At 37.0% G+C, this 18,490-nt stretch overlaps 1 protein-coding gene across 3 annotated transcripts in view; it reads right to left on the reverse strand.

The window, feature by feature from the left end:
- The window catches only part of TLK1 (tousled like kinase 1), a 65,522-nt gene that overhangs the window by 15,056 nt on the left and 31,976 nt on the right, over nucleotides 1–18,490 (reverse strand). For all 3 annotated transcript variants that reach the window (XM_057379162.1, XM_057379163.1, XM_057379161.1), the window contains exons 5-12: nucleotides 17,593–17,639; nucleotides 17,145–17,231; nucleotides 15,970–16,059; nucleotides 15,032–15,124; nucleotides 13,685–13,795; nucleotides 11,832–11,968; nucleotides 10,334–10,522; nucleotides 2,358–2,424 (exon numbers count right to left, since the gene is read on the reverse strand). In XM_057379162.1, coding sequence (XP_057235145.1) covers nucleotides 2,358–2,424; nucleotides 10,334–10,522; nucleotides 11,832–11,968; nucleotides 13,685–13,795; nucleotides 15,032–15,124; nucleotides 15,970–16,059; nucleotides 17,145–17,231; nucleotides 17,593–17,639 — 821 coding nt within the window. The remainder of the gene's footprint in view (nucleotides 1–2,357; nucleotides 2,425–10,333; nucleotides 10,523–11,831; nucleotides 11,969–13,684; nucleotides 13,796–15,031; nucleotides 15,125–15,969; nucleotides 16,060–17,144; nucleotides 17,232–17,592; nucleotides 17,640–18,490) is intronic.

The raw sequence follows: 18,490 nt of genomic DNA on the forward strand, positions 1-18,490 counted from the left end.
GGCACAAGGGAATAGAGGCAGAAGTCAGCAAGGTAGAGAGAAAATGTCAGAAAGCTAGCATTTTCATAAACCTGTATGCTGAAGCAACAACTGCTTTTGTATGATCTAAATCACACATTAAATGACCACATATCTAAAGGATTAAGGAGTTTGGACTAGATTATTTCAGTGGATATCCTGAAACAAACCCCATAAGGTAAGGAAAAGGCAAGACATGAGATCAACCTACATTCAGAAAATGAAAATCAGAATCCTAATAATTTAAAAGCTGGACAGAGTAGCACTAATTTGCTAGTAGGAAGAWTAAACAGTACACTCAGGTTGAAGATACAATGTCAAGAGCTGGGTTGTTCCCCGTTTATATAAYGTCAAACTCCTTTTTCTATATTTAGATACATCCCGGCAGTTCCCTGTTAAATATCCTGAAATGATAGGCAGTTCCTCATAACCCAGTAGTCCTTTATAAAGAATTCTAGTCCTTCTCCCCTCACAAAAGGCCACACACAATTGTCTATGTTCTTCCCAAAGGCTAACAAAAAAAATCCATCAGTTATGCCTCTTTTGGACCTTTTTGTTCATATATTATGCAATTCAGTGGTTCTCAAAACGTGGTTCATAGGCCAATGTTAGTCCAAAGAGAACTGGCTGGTTGCATTGTTTCCAGCTGTTATTTAGGACACTCAGGCTATGAATACCTTTAAGCAAGAATGAACCAGCTTAGCTGCCTCAGGTCACTGCTATATAAAAGGAAGTGAGAAAACAAGAGCCCCTCTCCAGGACCAAAGCAACTAGCTGGAAAAGAATTTCCTGGGTAGCAGAAGGAAAAGAAAACGGGTGGTGGCAGCATATACAGGGCACCAAAAATAAGAGCACCAGGAAAGAATCTCCAGAGTGAAAAGGAAGAGGAGTAGTCAGCAAAACAGCACATGCTAAAGGAAGGAAGAAAAAAATGTAAATAGCAAAGAAGCATACGTAGGAAATACAGCCATATAAAAATGAAGGTAACAAAACTGGTTTTCTTAGTTAATGACAAAATCTGTACCACACATAAGAATTACAATGTAAGAATGTATTTTTATTATTTTCTTCACATATACTCCAATACGATTTGCTAAGAATAACACTTGTTTCCCCTCTGGCATTTGGTTAAGGAATTTCCTTCTTTTGCAAACTACTCCAGCACTGATGCTCACAGTGAAACCAAAATTCTGGTATTAAACAGCCATGTARCAGCTTATTTCATCTATCATTTGAAAATGCCATTAGACTTCAATAAAGTTAAAGCAAACAAAATTTCCTGATAGAATTTTATGTGAAGCTGGTGCTTCTAAACCATTAACAATGAAGAACTATGTGGGYAGTCTACTTCACTAGTGCCAGCAAATTATATGCAGATTTCCCATGATAGATTCAAATTCTATTGATAGATTCAGATTCAAATGACTTTCCTGTCATGTTCYTTAGAAAAAGCTGCAGCTTTCTCAAGGGGCCCAGTTCAGTTTATTACAGYAGGATTTATTTCAGGTGGCTTGTAYTTGAAGAGAACAGGCCTGAAACAGAGTCTTGCAATATTTCAAGGGGAGAAACACTATGACCTGTTTTGACTGAACAACTCAGGAACTACTRCTCAGCAGATACAGGTACTTTTCATTCACTCTTGTTGAGGTGTTTCWGTCTGCATCAACTGCCATTATTTTTTAGAGGTTATTCCTCAAAACTTTTGCTTGAATGAGCAACAGGTTTTTCTTATAATTATCTCACTACACAGATTTATTAGCATGATGGGCTTTAAGAAAAAGAAGTGAAAGACTAGAGTAAATATCTGACTGCAAAAATAATTTAAGATGCAGAGAAAAGATTTTCCATAAAAGCAGGAAAATTATATTCTCTTGTGATAGGTAATGTACTAACTGGTAACAACTGAAGTGAAATCTGCAGATGATGAAAATGTTATATTAATTCTGAAATGCAATGTTTGTGAATTAGAGCTTTTGAAAGGCCAAAAAACAAACATAAAAAGCCCATATATGAAACTTGGCTGCCTCACTGAGCTCTGAAACAAGAGATCAGAAAGTGGAAAGGGAAGAGCAGGATTGACAGCATTAGCACTGTTAGCACTGTTAGAAAGATTTCAGGAACCAGCACAGTTACACTGGATGGAATCATTATTGATCCTCTGTAATCCCAGTGTTTATGAAAAGTTGCAGAAACAGAAACAAAAGGGAGGTCACTATTAGGCATAAAGTAGTATGGCCATTTTAGTATTAGGTTTTTAAATCAAACAGCACTCAACAAGTTATCTCTTCATTTTGATAGTGCTAGTTTTTATGGGTTTGGTTGTGATTAAAAAAACATACCTTTTTGAGATGTCCTAATCGAAGTTTGAAAATTTCTTCCTGTTCATGGTACTCTGCTAGAGTCAAACTGGAAAATGAAACAATCATGTAATTACAGATTTATAAGGTGGCAAACAAAACAATCGAATTTTTACTTAAAAACTACAGTATATCCAGTATCTTGTCATTTACTGCCACTAGAAGTACTAGATGCACATTTTTGAACCATCTGAACATCTTGGGCTTGTCATTTCAGGGTCGAAACATACTTACAGAATGCCTGTGTCTGGGATTCTGCAATATTAAGTGCCTCTCCCACTGAGCCATTTCTTTCTTCCAGAAASCCTATTAACTACCTAGGTGCATCTTGAATCCCATCACCATTCCAGTTTTCAGCTGATACTACTCCACTGCTTGGATCTCAACTCTAACGCATTCCAAAATGAGACGAGTGACAACACTGGATTTCTGAGCTGTGATTTACAGAAAGTAGTGCAAAAMCACACTTTTCAAGTTCATTAGCACTACATTTTGCATGAAACCACAAATTCAGCTTTGAATTCATATGTGACTCTCTTGCTCGTTCTCTTTTCATCTTGCTTTTCCCAGCAATTTCTGGTTACAAATAACTCAATGCTCCCTCACTGTCTCTGGACTTGCCAGGACCTAAAGCCAGTTACCATGYAGAGAATCTAGACTGTCTGCACAGACTAGAAACTAAGAAACATGKGAACTGACTGCATGCAGCATCCATCTAATGAACAAGAAAGACAAAGCATAAAAAAAAATAAACCAAAGAGACTTCAGTTCCAGATAAGAAACCATGCACATATGAGGAAGAGAAAAGGGAAAGGGAAGGAGAAAGAGGTATGGCCTCCTTGAAAGGGTTCACACAACTCCTTACAAATGAAATTAAAATGGCACATTTTATTGTTTTGCATAGACACAAAGCTAAAACTCTTGCATGACACAAAGCTAAAACTCATAGTATAATGCGTTCTCACAAAGTCCACATTTCTGTGGKCTCAATAATCAGCTGGGAAGATAGTTACCCAAGGTGGTTAGAAGGCTGTACATGCTGTTCATATCGCAAGTCTGAGGTCTGTAGTGTCTTAAGAATCACCAGCAGTTTTCCCAGAGGTGAGGGATACTAACTCAGATTTCTCTTACAGCAAATGCCAACCAACTTCAACAAAATCTGCAGAAACCTAATAAACTATTAAGACTTCTTCCTCCCCTTTTAAACTTCAAGGTCACCAGAGTTTCCAGAATTCTAGCCCCTGTGTTTATTGGGTCTCAAAAGTTCTTGACAAAGGAGTGCATCGTTTCAAGATAAAATCTGGTGGTTCTGAAGCCTTCATGGAGCACATCCCATTCCTGGTATTATAAATACTGAATTTTGCTGCCCATTTTCTGATTTGACCAGGACAGAAGACAGATTCAACCAAATCTCAGTGAAATTACTGGGGTTTTTTTTTGACCACAGCATCTAAATTTTCAAGATGTTGGAAACAGCCTCACAAGACCGTAGTTATTTCATCAACCTTCTGGGTCTGTAACATACAGAAAACACCCAGATCAAACAACAAAAGCACCCATTATCACATCCTGTCACACTGTGAGAGAGAAGCAATAATTTCTTTAAATATCATACAAAGYTACCCTGCATCTTTTATTCTTACTGGAATTCAGAGCAGTCCCGTATCACAGTCAACAGACATCCCCAAACACTCTGAGGGCAATGGAGGGAGGAAATTTGCCTCTCCAAGAAAAGCAAAAGGTCTCTGAGTTCTCAATTTTGGGACCTAACATTTGTATTCTTTTCCTAGTAGAATCTCCTTTGGGTTTAGACAACGTATTCTACATCTTAAAAGAGGAGGCATTAAAGCAAATGTGAAATGGGGTGTCTCAATAGCTGGGAAAGCTGGCAATGCATTCTTTGTACAGTCCAAGCAACAGCAAGAAACGTAAGACACAAATGTCTAACTCCTGTTCTAATATATCTGCACTATCAAGGAGATTAGCAAGACCATGCTAAATGACTCACAAAAACATTCCTAACACTTTTTCAATACTTCTATTAAAACAGCAAACTATTTTAATGTGGATTWAATTCTTGGTTAAAAAAGACAAATGATCAATACCAAAGTGTACAAGATTGAATATTGCTGTTTCCAGATTCTTATCTAGAGWACAAATTACAGGTTTGTGCATTTTGAGAAATCCTGATAGTAAAGTTTGTCTTTCTCAGGAAGAAGAGTAAGTATTTAGATGGCTTTGCAAGGCTGAACCAGAAGTAAAACACATTCAAAATAAGAAGTTTATGACATGACCTATCAGAACTTTCAGTAAACACTGAGAGCCCTAGAACCACACATCCTCTTAAAAACTAACATAATACAGAAAATCTGGTTCTTTTTATAAARCCTCAAATGTCCACATAGAATTGTAACAAAGTGCCCAGACAGCTCAAGCAAGTATCGCCTTTCAAAATGTTCTAAAATAGCCCTCTTGAGCAYAGAGCACAACTCAGACGTCATATTGAAAACATTAAGATTCAAAGTAACTATTTCCATGTTTCTATGCTGTAACCCAGTAAGTGATTGTTTTCCATTTTTCTATTTCCTTACAAATCTAACTCTATTAGAAGCACAGCATGTTTCACAGCAATCTTAAAGTGTCATTACTGGCCCCCACATTTCGGAGGAAGGCATATAAAACACAGAGCTGTACACAGACATAGTCACTTTGGATTTTGTTAATTTACTTCTGAAAAACAAAACTGTATTCTCTCATATGCAGAAACACTTTATTTTTAGGAGTTTATTAGTTTTTATCTATAAATATAGTGTAATTTGTATTAAAACAGCACACAACAAACATCCGTAAGCCARTAACAGTGTGCGTACTGTCTGTTTTCTGCCTGTAGAAGCCCACTGCAGAGTGAAAACATGCYACCAGCCTAGAGACTGCTTCCCATCAGCCCACCACTTTCCACCTGCATCCACTCACCASACCTTTTGCAGGGCAGTGGCATGGTGAAGCCACCTTGTGAAAACAGAATTATGGAATCATGCAATGTCTGGGTTGCAAGGGACCTTAAAGATCATCTAGTTCCAATCCTGCTGGCATGGGCAGGGACACCACCACCTACSAGATCAGGTTGCTCTGGGCACCATCCAAGGCACTTACAAGACACAGTCACTTACTGCAGAAGGGGTTGCTTCTCCATCACCTGAGACACGCAGGTCTCATCAAATGCAGAGGGAGAAAGGTTGAGGAGCACAGGATAGGGATGTCAACCAGAAACAAGCTKCTGCCATCTTAAACTGGAYTGTCAGGCCTGGGGCTAAATCTGARGAGCACTGGGRAAGAAGGGCAGCTGGGAACAGGTTGCATGAATTAATGTGGCAGCATCTGATCCTGACCATGACCTTTTCTGCACAGAAYTACCGTACAATAAATGCTGTATTTTAACTGTCTGCAGCAAATAAACTCTAAAACACATGCAATGAATTCCTGAAATCCCCCCAAAGGAACTGGACATATTCTGTGCATGTAGCATAATTCTCTTGTGACATACAGGGCTATGATGTGCCCCTTTACTTGTTGCTGGAAGAAAGTGGACAGCTTTCCTGGCCTGAATTGCTTGATTATCACCAATCCAAAGTTCTTTTTTTTTTTTTTTTAATTAGCAAAAATAGGCCTTTTAGACTTATGTTTTCGCAATCAAATTTTAAAGGTTTTGACACAACATGCATGGGTAGACATAACACCCGTCTTATTTCCACTTCCTCCTCACAAGTTCAGATTAAACCTTCCTCTATGATCAAAATTCTTTTACTAGTGTATACAAAGACAAAAAACYCAAACTAGCCATGCATTCCTTGGTTTGTACCACAATCAAGCCTGGTACATTTACAAGSATCTACCTTTCCACCTCTTCCCAGCTGGAAAATCATCCTGGATACACAGGCACAGCAGAATGCAGCCATGCTCCCAAACACACACACATCTAATACAAATTTTTTGGCTACAATTTCTGAAGCTCTTCTCTTTTGGTCCAAGCTTATTCTCACTCTAGTTCCCCAAAATTCTACAAGGATGAACTAACACCAACCAAGTCAAAACTTTTCATGATGTCTTTTCACCCATTGTTTCCATGTTTGCCTTAAAAAGAGACTGCCTCAGGAAAGGAGCTGTCTTTATTTGTCCAGTAAAGCCCAGACATATTGTTGGCACTTCAGCCTGAAAAAGTTCCTGAAAATATTTTTATTTGTTCCATACAGAACAGAATGCTCCTGCTAAATGATGCATTTGTTCAGCCACAGTAATAAATTCTGCCAGCTCTCTCTATTCTCCTAGTCCAAATTGCATGCAAAGACAAGGACATATACAGGCTACCATGGAGGAACTGGGGAGCACTTGAATAGGTGACTGGGAAGTGAATACAACTGAAATGGCTGAAGCTGCAGAGGAAGGATTACACCATCTAAACTAAATAAAACATTGCTTCTAGAAGTAATTGACTCATGAAATAAGAGCGGCTTCCAAAAAGTGGAGACTAGCATCATAATCTTACAGAACMATCTCCCACATCTCCAAAGAATTTGGAGACTTTTTTCCAGGGCTAACTAAGAAAGCAACCTCTACTTCAAATAAATTTTTTTTTTCTTTACGTACATTTCAATGTATTCCTTTCATTTAAGACTAATAAAGTTACTTTGCTCAGCAGAAAAGAGAACTCTYAAAATTGGAACTACTTTAGCTTTGGCTTAGGCCACAAAAAGGGAAARAATGATGGAAAATCAGGACAGTGTTTAGACTCATCTGTTCCATGTTACTTGAAACACCAACCCACCATTCACTCACAAGACACGAGCAAGCTGGCCACTTTTATACCAGTAACTTCAGAGCAAAAATTCTGCTTTTACATTCCTATCAGAGATGACAGTATATTYATCTAAACTAAAACAATGTCCTTTTTAAGAATGCCTCAGGCAACACCTTCAGCCTGTTTCAAAAGAGTTGACACCTGTTTTCAGGAAAAGCTTTAAAACTACTGATTGTTACAAAGCYATAGATCATTTTGTCTTGTCAATACCAGAAACCAGAGACATTTTAAAGCAAACAATGCAGTGGTAAAGACACCTGGTGGCAACAAGCCCCAGCAAGCTGTATATTTAAAATAGACCTGCACGATCACTCRCACCTATGCTGGACTAATTCACTACACTTTAGTTCATTAATCTCAAGCAGCTCTGCATTTCCTCATGTCTCATATAAACAGAGCTTTTTCCATTTGACTATACTAATTAAGCTCATTACTGTCAAAGTAATGCAGAAACAGCGATAAGCACAATGTAACAGGAGAGAATCACATAGAGCATGACAAATTTACTCTAAAATGGAAGTGCAAAATTAATATTTTACCAAGACACACAAAACATTTAATTCTGTMCTGAGAAGCAGAAAGGAGTCAACACATAATACTACTATACGGTCTAAGAAGAAACACAGGCACTAGGCATTACTAAAGAGGCACAATGAGCAATGATTCTTCAGCTCTCTACCAAAACACGAGGAACACTAACCAAGATTTGCTAACATTTCCAGCCTTACTACTGTATTTTCACCGTATTTTTGTCCCAGCGAAACAACTCCACAATGTGAATTTTAAGAATGATGTATTATGCAAAACACATGCTGCTGTCTTCAAAGGGATAGTCCAAATGTATACATTGCAGATCTAACCAGAGTAATTTATATACCCTTGACCTGGTTTTACTCGGTCAGGTTTTTGGTGGTGGGGGGATGGGACCGAWAAACCACAAAGATGGCTCCTGTGARGAAGTTCTAGAAGCTTTCTCYTTCTTCTCCAGCAAAASGAGCCCTGCCCCCTGTGTTTTAGAGCCAATCCATYATGGCTCTGAGGKTGATGGACAGRCYRCYSRTCAGGCCTGGGCCAATTGCACMGGTTGGYTACACCTCTGTGATGACRTATGGTCTTGTACTTAAGAATTCAAAACAAGATAGGGGCGGCYGCSATGTAGCTTTAAGGTTGTTAGTATKTAGTTTTAGTGTCATGCACTGGGGAAAAACAGAGCAGGAGGGTAAGGAGATGTAAGAAAAAATGGAGACCCAAGATCACAGTAAGAAGACAGGTACTGYTGTGCTGTACTGTGGTGCTCGRACATGGAGAAAACAAGCTGTTCTCGAAAGGAMTATTTCTTTAATGGGAGACCTGTATAGAAAAGAGAGCGACCTTGCTCAGAGAAAAACCTGGCATTTGAGGACTGGACTTGATCATAAGCCAAAAAGGGGGAAGAGGTTTGCCACCCCCCCCAAAAGCAAGTTGATGCTGAGAAGAAATTGTGTTCTGCGGGGGGAACAGGTGCCCCTGCCTATGTCTGAAGTGGATGCTTAGAAGAAGCTGTGTTCTGCCAGGAGATTTGTGATAGTGGCCTTATGGTGCTGAAATAATGCAGTCGGCCTTGGAGGACTGTTTTTCCTTTCTCCCACAAGATAAAGAAAAGAATCCCTTGCCATCAGCAGTTATACACTGACTGTTTCTTGGGAAAAGACCTTCCACAGCTTGGAGCTGTATGAACGCTTCTCCTATGAGGTTGGACGATAACAGTTATGAGTAGTTTGATCTATGTTAAACTTTGATCCCCTGCCTCTCTTGCGTACAGGAAGGCATGGAGGGGTGGGGAGGGAAAACSTGAGAGAGASASAGGTTCCTGGAAAGAATAACAGGTGTCTTAAAATGTCYGTTTTTATTTTTTTCTCCTTGTAAATTTGTCCCTATATCTTTGTTCCCCTCCCTGGTGTGGCAGTATTCTTAGTAGTCCTCAGTAATAAACCTATTTTGCAACTTAAGTTATTCAGCCGTCTGACCATTTTCTAGAGCATATATATAGCTTTCTCTCAATTATGTTATGTTATCTAAAAGCCATAAATTTTAGTGTTAATTGGGCTTTTGCTTTCCCTCCTGCCTCCCCGTTGGTGGGGCAGGGGGTAGGGAAGGTCATAGGTGTTTTGACTTTCCGTCAAGTTCGAACCACAACRTTTTTGGTRCRTTGGCYGGGAAACAATAGGTTTAAACCCACAACAAGCCTCCGTCCCCAGAGGTATTAATTACTACCTCCATACATGAGAGGTGACAGGTGACCATGCTCAACACATGTAGCTTACTTCTGCTATGTAACACAGATTAATTTGTCAGTCTTTTTTACCCTAATTATTTACTTAAAAGTGAACTAGGGAAAGATACACTATCAGCAGCAGCCTCAGCATTAAGGGCAGTAACTAATATCTTGAAGCAGCTATTTCATAAAATATTCAAATTAAGTGTCAAGAACACATATTTGTGTCCTTAAATTATACCCTGTCTGCAGGAAAAACACGTCCCTGGGAAAAGAAGAGTTAGTAACTCTCAATCTTTATGTTTTAACGACAAAAAAATTTCAACACTCTCAGTAGGTAAAATGGGATCAGTAACTTCTGACAGCTGGTCACAGGATATAGCATTCAGAAGGGGGRAAAAGATATTATTTCCATTTGTTTTAAAACATGTCTTCAAATACTAAAGGCTGAAAAAAGCTTTTTTTGTCAACTAAATACTGTTACATAAAAAAAATCTCTAGCTAAAGAAGGAGCTCTTAAATCAATGTGGATAAAGAAAAGTTCATAGCTATCAGCAACATTACAAGAATAAGAAACCAGGATAAGGACACTACTAGATCAGGACAACATAAGGAACACTGCCCGAACCCAGAACAGGCCTTTCTCTGGTGACTTTACCAAAAAGAAATTGCGCAACTGTACAACAACTTCATAGACAGTGGTGCAAATTTCCCTAACATCAGCAAGTCCTTAGTGAGAATATAGCTGCTGAATATACCGAGTGTCTTTTTATGCTGTTATTTGAATAGAACACACATAGACAATATCTGCGAATTTATGTAAAAGACTGATTGAAATGTTAAACTTACAGCTGTGGTAAATTGGGTCTAACAAAGGGATCGTTTTCTGCCCCATTCACAGCTTTATTTTTCCTCTGCTTGGGTTCAGAATTGGCAGATGGTGCCTGAGAATTATTTGTAGTTGGAGGCTTTCGCTTGGCCAGGAGCTTTCTTTGCCTTTCAATGTCTTCCCTTTGTTGATTCACCCACTCTTGCTGCCTGTAAACCCCAAAAAAAGCTTTATTAAAGTTTCATCAATTTGCATTTTTTAAAGATCTATCCTTTTAACTGACAAGGCATTTAGAAATTTTAGAAAACTTACTGTACATGTGAAAGTGTTTCCTAGGAGAAAGAATACCAGTGTTCTTCATGAGGTGGAAAAATTTTGCTAAAATCAATGTCACAATTTACTCTTTAAATATATGGTGGGTTGGGGCAGGGGGAAGGGATTGTTTGTTTTTTTATTTTGGTGTTGTTTTGGTTTTTAGTGGTTTTGTTTTTTGGTTTTGTGGTTGTTTTGTTTTTGGAAGTGTTATGYATGACTTCTGCACTAGGAAAAGAAAATCTATCTGAGATGGTGGATAACTTCTTTTATACCACARAACACCTCCTGTGACAGAATCAACAGAGAGTACCTGATTTTCATAGGCCAAATACTGAATTTCATCTGGCCATTCCCAAATAAATCATCAGTTTGGTTATACGRCAAACAATTGTAGCTTTCATGCAAAACACATCCCCAGACTGTTTTTATGACTGTTMAGAAAAACAGTGCTTTAGGCAGTCCCATAATGCTAAGACGACATACTGTCCTTCAAAAACTAAAATCTTGGTGAATTACTTTTTAGAATATATGTATCTTTCTATGTATATATCTATCTGTATCTCYAAAGACTGAATCAGACTCATTACCAAAGAACACCTTTGAAAGCATTGCATAATTATTTTACCACCATGTCTGACAGTCTTCCAGAGTCCTTTTCCTTGGTCCCATCTCTGCCAACACATCTGCTACAGCAGCTCTTTTCCAGGTGCTCACTCTCCCCTATCCAATTGCACTAAACCCTCTCTTTAAGATTGCCAGATTTGTCACTCCTCCTTCACGGCACTAAGGAGCAGGATGCCTGAAAAAGCTGCTGCCATGTGTGACCACTGAGAACTTCACAGACCTGATCTGTCCCAATGACCATCAGTGATCCATGGTTAGCTTCCTGAAAAATCACTGATTTAGTTTTACAGCTCCTTCTATCAGCTGAGTTCAAGAATTATGTGGTGCTTATTTGCTACATTCATGCTTTTCCTAAAGATAGTTAAAACAACATGAAACCGAGCTGTTTTTTAAAGACACACAACCCTAGCATTCCCTCAGCTGATTAACAGAGTTCTGTATTCCATTCTCAGTCTTCAAAAGGCAAAGCAAAATACAACCTATGAAAAGCTGTTTCAATCCCAGAACATTAGTAATAAAAAAATCCACTAGAGGGAAGTATCAATTAGTGAGAATTTTAAGAACATAGCATTGACTAACTTCACAAGATTTTGAAACGCAAAGCCATCTGTCCACTGTTCAGTAAATGAAGCACCATGACGAACTGTTGTAAAATGCCCCAGGCGTAATCTGTCTTGCATGCTCTTCTCTCTGCTTGCCAGCTTCTCCTGTGTGCTCTAAGAAAACAACAAAAAAAATTTCATATTTAATAGCAAAAAAGTGTTCAAAAAGTCAGTAAAACACTCAGGTTTTTTTGCCTCCAACAGCCTTCTAAGGCAGGGATAAAAGGAGAGTAAATGAAAATATCTTGTAGCATTTACTSAATTTACTCTAATTTCTACAGAACTCAAGCATCGCATCTGCAGTTGTAAGAATCAGTACCAGAAGACAATTTATGCACAAAAAAAAAAAAAATCTGAGTTTGGCTCAGTTTTCCTATGAAGTTTGCTGCTCATCATTAAAAAACCACTTTATTTGTAAACACAGAAAAACTGATAAAGTATCAACATCATTGAGAATGTAACTGAGATTCTGTCTGTACATATCTATTACAACACATGAGCTGACTTAGATAAAGAATGCACCTATACTTAGCCTGGAAACATCCTTGACACAGCATCTATGCTATTTGTACCAAACCGACTTGGGGTAGGAACCTCTATGTGGGAATGCACTGTGGGCAAGTTTAACTGCAATTAGACATTCACTTGCAGCAACAGAAGCAGATGCCCTCCTTAGAACTAGAACTGCTACCACACCATCCTTGGGAAGTGACAAGCACCTGAGTGCCTAGTCTCCTTCAGCAGAAGAAAGAGCACTGTGAACACTGAATGGAAGGAAACCTCTATGATTGCTACAAATGCTTGTTTCCTAAGAAATGTCCATGGCCCAAAATCACAAACACACACACACACACACACACACACACACAGAGTGAGAAATTCTCAAAATTAAGGATCTTTGTGCCAGACTTCTAGACTGAAGAAGGGCCTTTTACAAGAAACATCCCTTGTACTCTCAGTATGAAGGTACCACCTGCTATTTGGCCAAACAGACCTGATCCATTTTTTTCCTTGCATTCCCCTCAYGCTAGAACTTAAAAAGATCTGCAATAATTTATTTAAGACATGCTAGTGAGGAAACTCTCCTTAATCCTCCAATGGCTCACTTTGTGCCGTTGTATATGACAGAGGCATCCAGCAGCTAGCACTAGGGAAGGCACTTGGGCTGTTTATCTTAAACTCTTTTGTATCTTAATTTGTAATAACATGATTTTCTATTAACCTTTTTTTTTTTTTTTTAATGAGGCTATTTTAAAGAAGAGGGAGCGACACAGGGTATCCTCCTCTTGTAATGAATTGCTGCTAGCATAAATACAATTGGCATCAAATTTCAAAATCTTTCCTTAGTAGTAGCATGAAGACAGCCACCTTTTTTTCCCTTTTCCCCACTAATTTTAAGCTAACATGGCATTTTATAATTTTGCATCAAAAATCATCTAGCYACTTAAGTGTCTCACAAATAGGTATAATCCAACTCCTCTCCACAACAGATTACATTCAAAAATACTTTCATCCACTGTGACCTCACAGTTTGTCCAGAAAATATGCCATGTACTGAATTCTTAACTTCTATGGTTTGCTATATCTGAATTATGATGGGTAAATCCTTAAATTAAAAAAGGTACAATTTCCACCATCTGAAAAAGGCTAAACATTATACGTAGCTTATTCATGTTTATGAAAATACTGCCAGACAGAGACCATGGATATGAAATTTCAGTCTCAAGGGACTAATGTGAAAAARTTGAAGTGAAAATAAAGGAATCATAATGGAGCTTTACTGCAATTTCAAAGCTTTTTTCACAAAKATTTTAAGAGTACTAAACTTACCTTTTCAATTAGAAGCTTCTTGCTCATTGAAATACATTTGTTTAACCTTTCTTTGTATTTTTCAAGTAGTTTTTGTTGTTCGTCTATCTGTCTTCTAAGATCACAGTTAGCCTAACAAATGCATAGAAAATATGAAGAGATACATTGAAACACTATTTTTAAAATCAACTGTAACAGAAAATAAACATATCTACTTTCACAYGAACAAAGTAAGGAACATGCATAAACATATCTATCAAAACAAAAATTTCATTTCACAGATCTATCCAAATTTGTAGAAGGATGCCCTGCTTCCTTTTTATTTCCTTTACATTGTCCTGCATTCTGTATTACAGAGCATTCAGYATACAGAGAATATATAAAAGCTCTGTAGTGATTCTCTTTTTCAGCTTTCCACTAAGGCTCCACTTACATTTAAACTGAAAGTTTAGATTTTAGCAACTTWTAGAAAGTTGGATCTTTATATATAATTTCTGAAGTCATGTGAATCCTAACATCTTCAATTTAAAAGAAAGCAAAAATTTCACAATGATAAAAGTTTCAATTATCTGAGTAGGAAGTTTAACAAATTCCCAGTGTTCCAATTACATTTAGCTTACTACCTTAAAAATCCCACAAYAGTATTATTTTGATTAAAACAAAATTTTTAAAAATAAAGTTTAGGGTCATCTATCCCATACTATCRAACATGTGTTAAAACAGTTTACATGTACAATTTGACAATATATGATTGCATGGTTAGTATTTTTGTGTATTGCACATATGTATGTACACATATAAAAACTCAACAGACTACAGCTAGTGAATACAAGTTTGTTTCATATTCCGTGTTTTTATACATCACCTCTAAAATGCTTCCTTCAAGAGCAAAAGCATTAAGGAAACAGGTCTTAGAGCACAGTATAGTTTTCTTATTAAAAGTAGTTATTCACTGCCTGCAATTATTTCTGTCACAATTGCTTCCATTMTGAAAATGCCAACAGTTGTTCCACTGATATTGGCTATTCACAATTAGAACAAAAAAACAAACCAAAACCACCCATTAGGTGAAATTATGATACGAATTTAAGTAATCAATCAACTGCCTGCAATCTGCATCAGCTTTTTTTGTACCTTCAGGAAGTCTATAAACATATTTAATCATTAACAAGTCATAGCATAGAAACTGAAAAAAACACCTTATACATTTMATTATTTACACTTCTTAGATTTAACAAAATAATTACAAAAATTAAAAACTTGTTATTCTTTTTAATTTAGGTAATTTTTAAAAAATCTAAAATATTTGCCTCATATTCACTGTTTATTGATCTGAATAAATACTTTTACCTCATGCCCAAAACTTACCCTGAGTAAGTCATCTATACGACCTTCTTTCTTTTCCAAATCTTGATTTTTATTACTTTCTAGTGCAGCTAATTTCAGCATTGTGAGATCAGTCTAAAAAGAACATTTTGAAATATTTATCCCTTCCTTTAAAAATYACAGCTTTATTCTTATGTTTGTTAGGCAGAGAAATAAACTACTTCAAAATATTCAACAAGATCAGCATATTATTTTCARGTGTTTTGGAAGTGTCATGTAAGGTTGTTATTCAAAACCACTTTCTGTCTTTATGAGGACAACTGTGAACAGTTGGGACAAAGCATTACCACTATTAAAAAATTTCATCACCAACTGAGAAGTTATTGTTCATAAAAAAGCATAAAAAACAGGGCAAGAACGTAAATGTCAAATAACTCATTTCCCTCTACTGGTCAACAGGTGAAGCAACCTTTTTCTGGCTAACACATGAAAGATAGAACAGATCAAGTCAGAAATAGGAGAGAGGATGAAACAATTGCTTTCAGCTTTTGAAAGTCACGTCAGAACTGTGTGTTTATCATTTTGATTGCCATCTCATTTTTCTTCTTCAATGTCGGATTTTAAATGCAGTATGACAATGGCAGCTGTCAATTCAAATACTGCCTGAAAGAGCAGCCTCTACTTCTAAGATCACACAACAGCTACAATCTTGAGCAAAAACCTACCAATGACATGGTCATCTATGTAGTCATGAAGCGCACTGCTGGAAGMCGAGCAAATGCAGAATACAAAACTCACCAGAGATATTTAAATTATGAGCTGCTGAACGTAACAGAAAAATGCTTTGGCAATTTTAAAAAGCAAAGCTTTTGAAAGCCTTTAGGAGTTTAGAAGAAGTTAAAAGACATARAAATAAACATAACTACCTTTTTTTTCCTGCAGTCTGAAGTGATATAGGACAGCTCTACTCAAAAATTTACCTGAGTTATTTTAATAGATAACTGCTTTGGTTGTGTGAGAGGGTGGTCCCCAAAAGCTAATGAAGTAGGAGAAGGACTATTCTGTCGAACCTGAAAGTCATGAAAGCAAAGTATTTTAGATACAACTGTAAAATCTAATTATGCGCACAGCCTTGTTACAACTCTTGGCAGGAAAACCACAAAGAAGAGAGAATCAGAGTATTTATTTACACAAGCTACTACTTGGAGCACTGCACTGAAAGCTATCGGTATGGCATTACATATCACTTGCAGTTCAGGAAGGATGCAATATATTCTCTGAGAAAACGAAGATTGTCACTTTTGGGAAACAGACTGAAAGATTTAAGACAATACAAGACTGACATAAGGTGATGTCAGTCTTAGACTTATTTTTCTGATTCTGAGCTTTCACAACTCAAGAATAATGTGAGTTATTTTTGGAGTGTTCAGTTCTCGTGGGAGAAYGAGAGAGAGGAAGCTAGTGCAGATCAGAACACAAATCCTGTTAATGAACCTAGTGTGTGTGAATGAGACCTTTTCCAAGCCAAATTCTGCAATCTGTATTACACTCCATATTGTTGGCAAGACTAAGAGAATGCCTGAAGTTGAAAATACATGGAATAAAAGCTGTGGTCTACCATCAGAGAAAACAAATCTTTTCCGCAACTAGCAAAATTTGTTTGGCCATTTAGAATAACATGTGGGTGTGCTGAGCACTGAAACTGTGCTTMTGAGAAGGAAAAAAAAYTAATTATCACAACCAACAAAGAGAATTTTAAAGTCAGATTAGGTATCAATTATTAAAAAAAATTTATGACTTTTCAAAAATTGAGCTTTTAAAGTCCTAATTTAGGAGTTCAAGCTTCCTTGTAAATAACCACGGCTTTTTTTTGGTGTGAGKGCTATTGAATAGATGCCATTACAATTTAAAATTCAGTCAACATTTTACACAATCACTTTGCATTTAAAAAGATTATTTAAGAAAAAATGACCCAGTGTTAACACAAAAATTTTGTTTTAATACTTGATTTGATACTTCTTTTTTCCTGTTAGTAGAATGAACTCTTTCCCAGGACTCCTTCCTTTGAAAACCCTTCCCTTGAATATAGACTATTCACCTTGCYATTTTTTGACTACAAAACTATCTCCAGCAGTTATGAAGTTCCCAGACTTACAGAAGAAGGAGCGGAATGTGAATTCTGAGGAGAGCGGATTGCAGGAGGTACGCCTCGCACTGGACTAGAGCCGTTTCCACCTTGGTACTGTRGAGCAGATATGGCCCCCCAATTAGTCAATCTTCTCAAAACACATTTACATCTACTGAATGATACAACTCATCTGTATTTATCTGAATTTATAAATCAGATTGTATTGTGTAGCCTTTAGCCGCTTAAAGGAAACTGTGAAAGAAAACGTTTTTGCATTTCAGTTCAAGCTTCACCCAGAGACGACTGCACCTCTGCTTCAAGGTTTAATACTCAGAAACTTACATGAAGAAACTACATGAAGAATAAAGAAGCAACCTCTCAAGAGGCCTATCCATTACAAACAAAAATGCTGTAACATCCAAAAAAAATCTAAAAGGAAATTTTAAAACCAAAGTAAATTTTAAAAAGTTCTTACCTCAAAATAGTCACTAATCTTGTGGCCACGTCCCCCAATATTCTTTCCTGCAACAAAGAGCATAATACATTAGAATTGTTTAAATAAATTACTTGTAGAGGTAGGTTACATTTTTACCTATAAAGTAACTCCAGCAAAATCTTACCACTTGTTAATTGGTTTTCTTTGATGTGGTAATATGTAATGTGCCTTGGTAGGTAATTAAGGGATTTGCCACAACAAAGGTATTTGCATATTACATTCATTGAGAAATCAAATATTAAGTTATCCTCAATTCCAAAACCAGTTTAGAGTAGATTTAGCAGTAACCCTAGACCTCTTCWAGATAACAGGGAACTCATCTCTCATCCTAAAGATCAAACCTTTAACTCTGAGTTTCTCTCCTTTTCAAGCACTATCTTAAAGTTCACCCATTTTCAAAATACCAAATTAACCAAGTCTAACTCCTAACATTATATACTCCAGGTGAATTATTATGCCCAAATACCTAAGAATTTTCCTAAATGCCAGTAACAGTGGGCATAGATGATGACAAGTACTTCCAGTCCTCTTGACCTGATTATGAACTGGATAACCCACAGTGTTAGCTAGGGAAATAAAAAAACAGAGAATGAGATTAGAATTTATCTTTAWTAGTATTGAGGGTTCAGGAGAAATAATGTAAATTATATTTCTTCAACATGAGGACCTGATCCATATGTAGCATTCCAGAAATYGCACCTGTATCTTATCCAAGGCACAAATTCTTTCTTTTATTTGGCCCTAAGACAACYGACAAATCTTAAGACTGTGTTTCTCCTGAATAAGTCAGACCACCTGTTAGGGGACATCTTGGAAATGGACTGTTCAAAGTTTTTTACTTTTTAGAAAGAAATTTTTGCAATACATTAGGAAATCA

Source organism: Malurus melanocephalus, unplaced genomic scaffold, assembly GCF_030028575.1.
Source record: "Malurus melanocephalus ecotype Western Australia unplaced genomic scaffold, MMel_1.1 scaffold_390, whole genome shotgun sequence".
NCBI lineage: Eukaryota > Metazoa > Chordata > Aves > Passeriformes > Maluridae > Malurus > Malurus melanocephalus.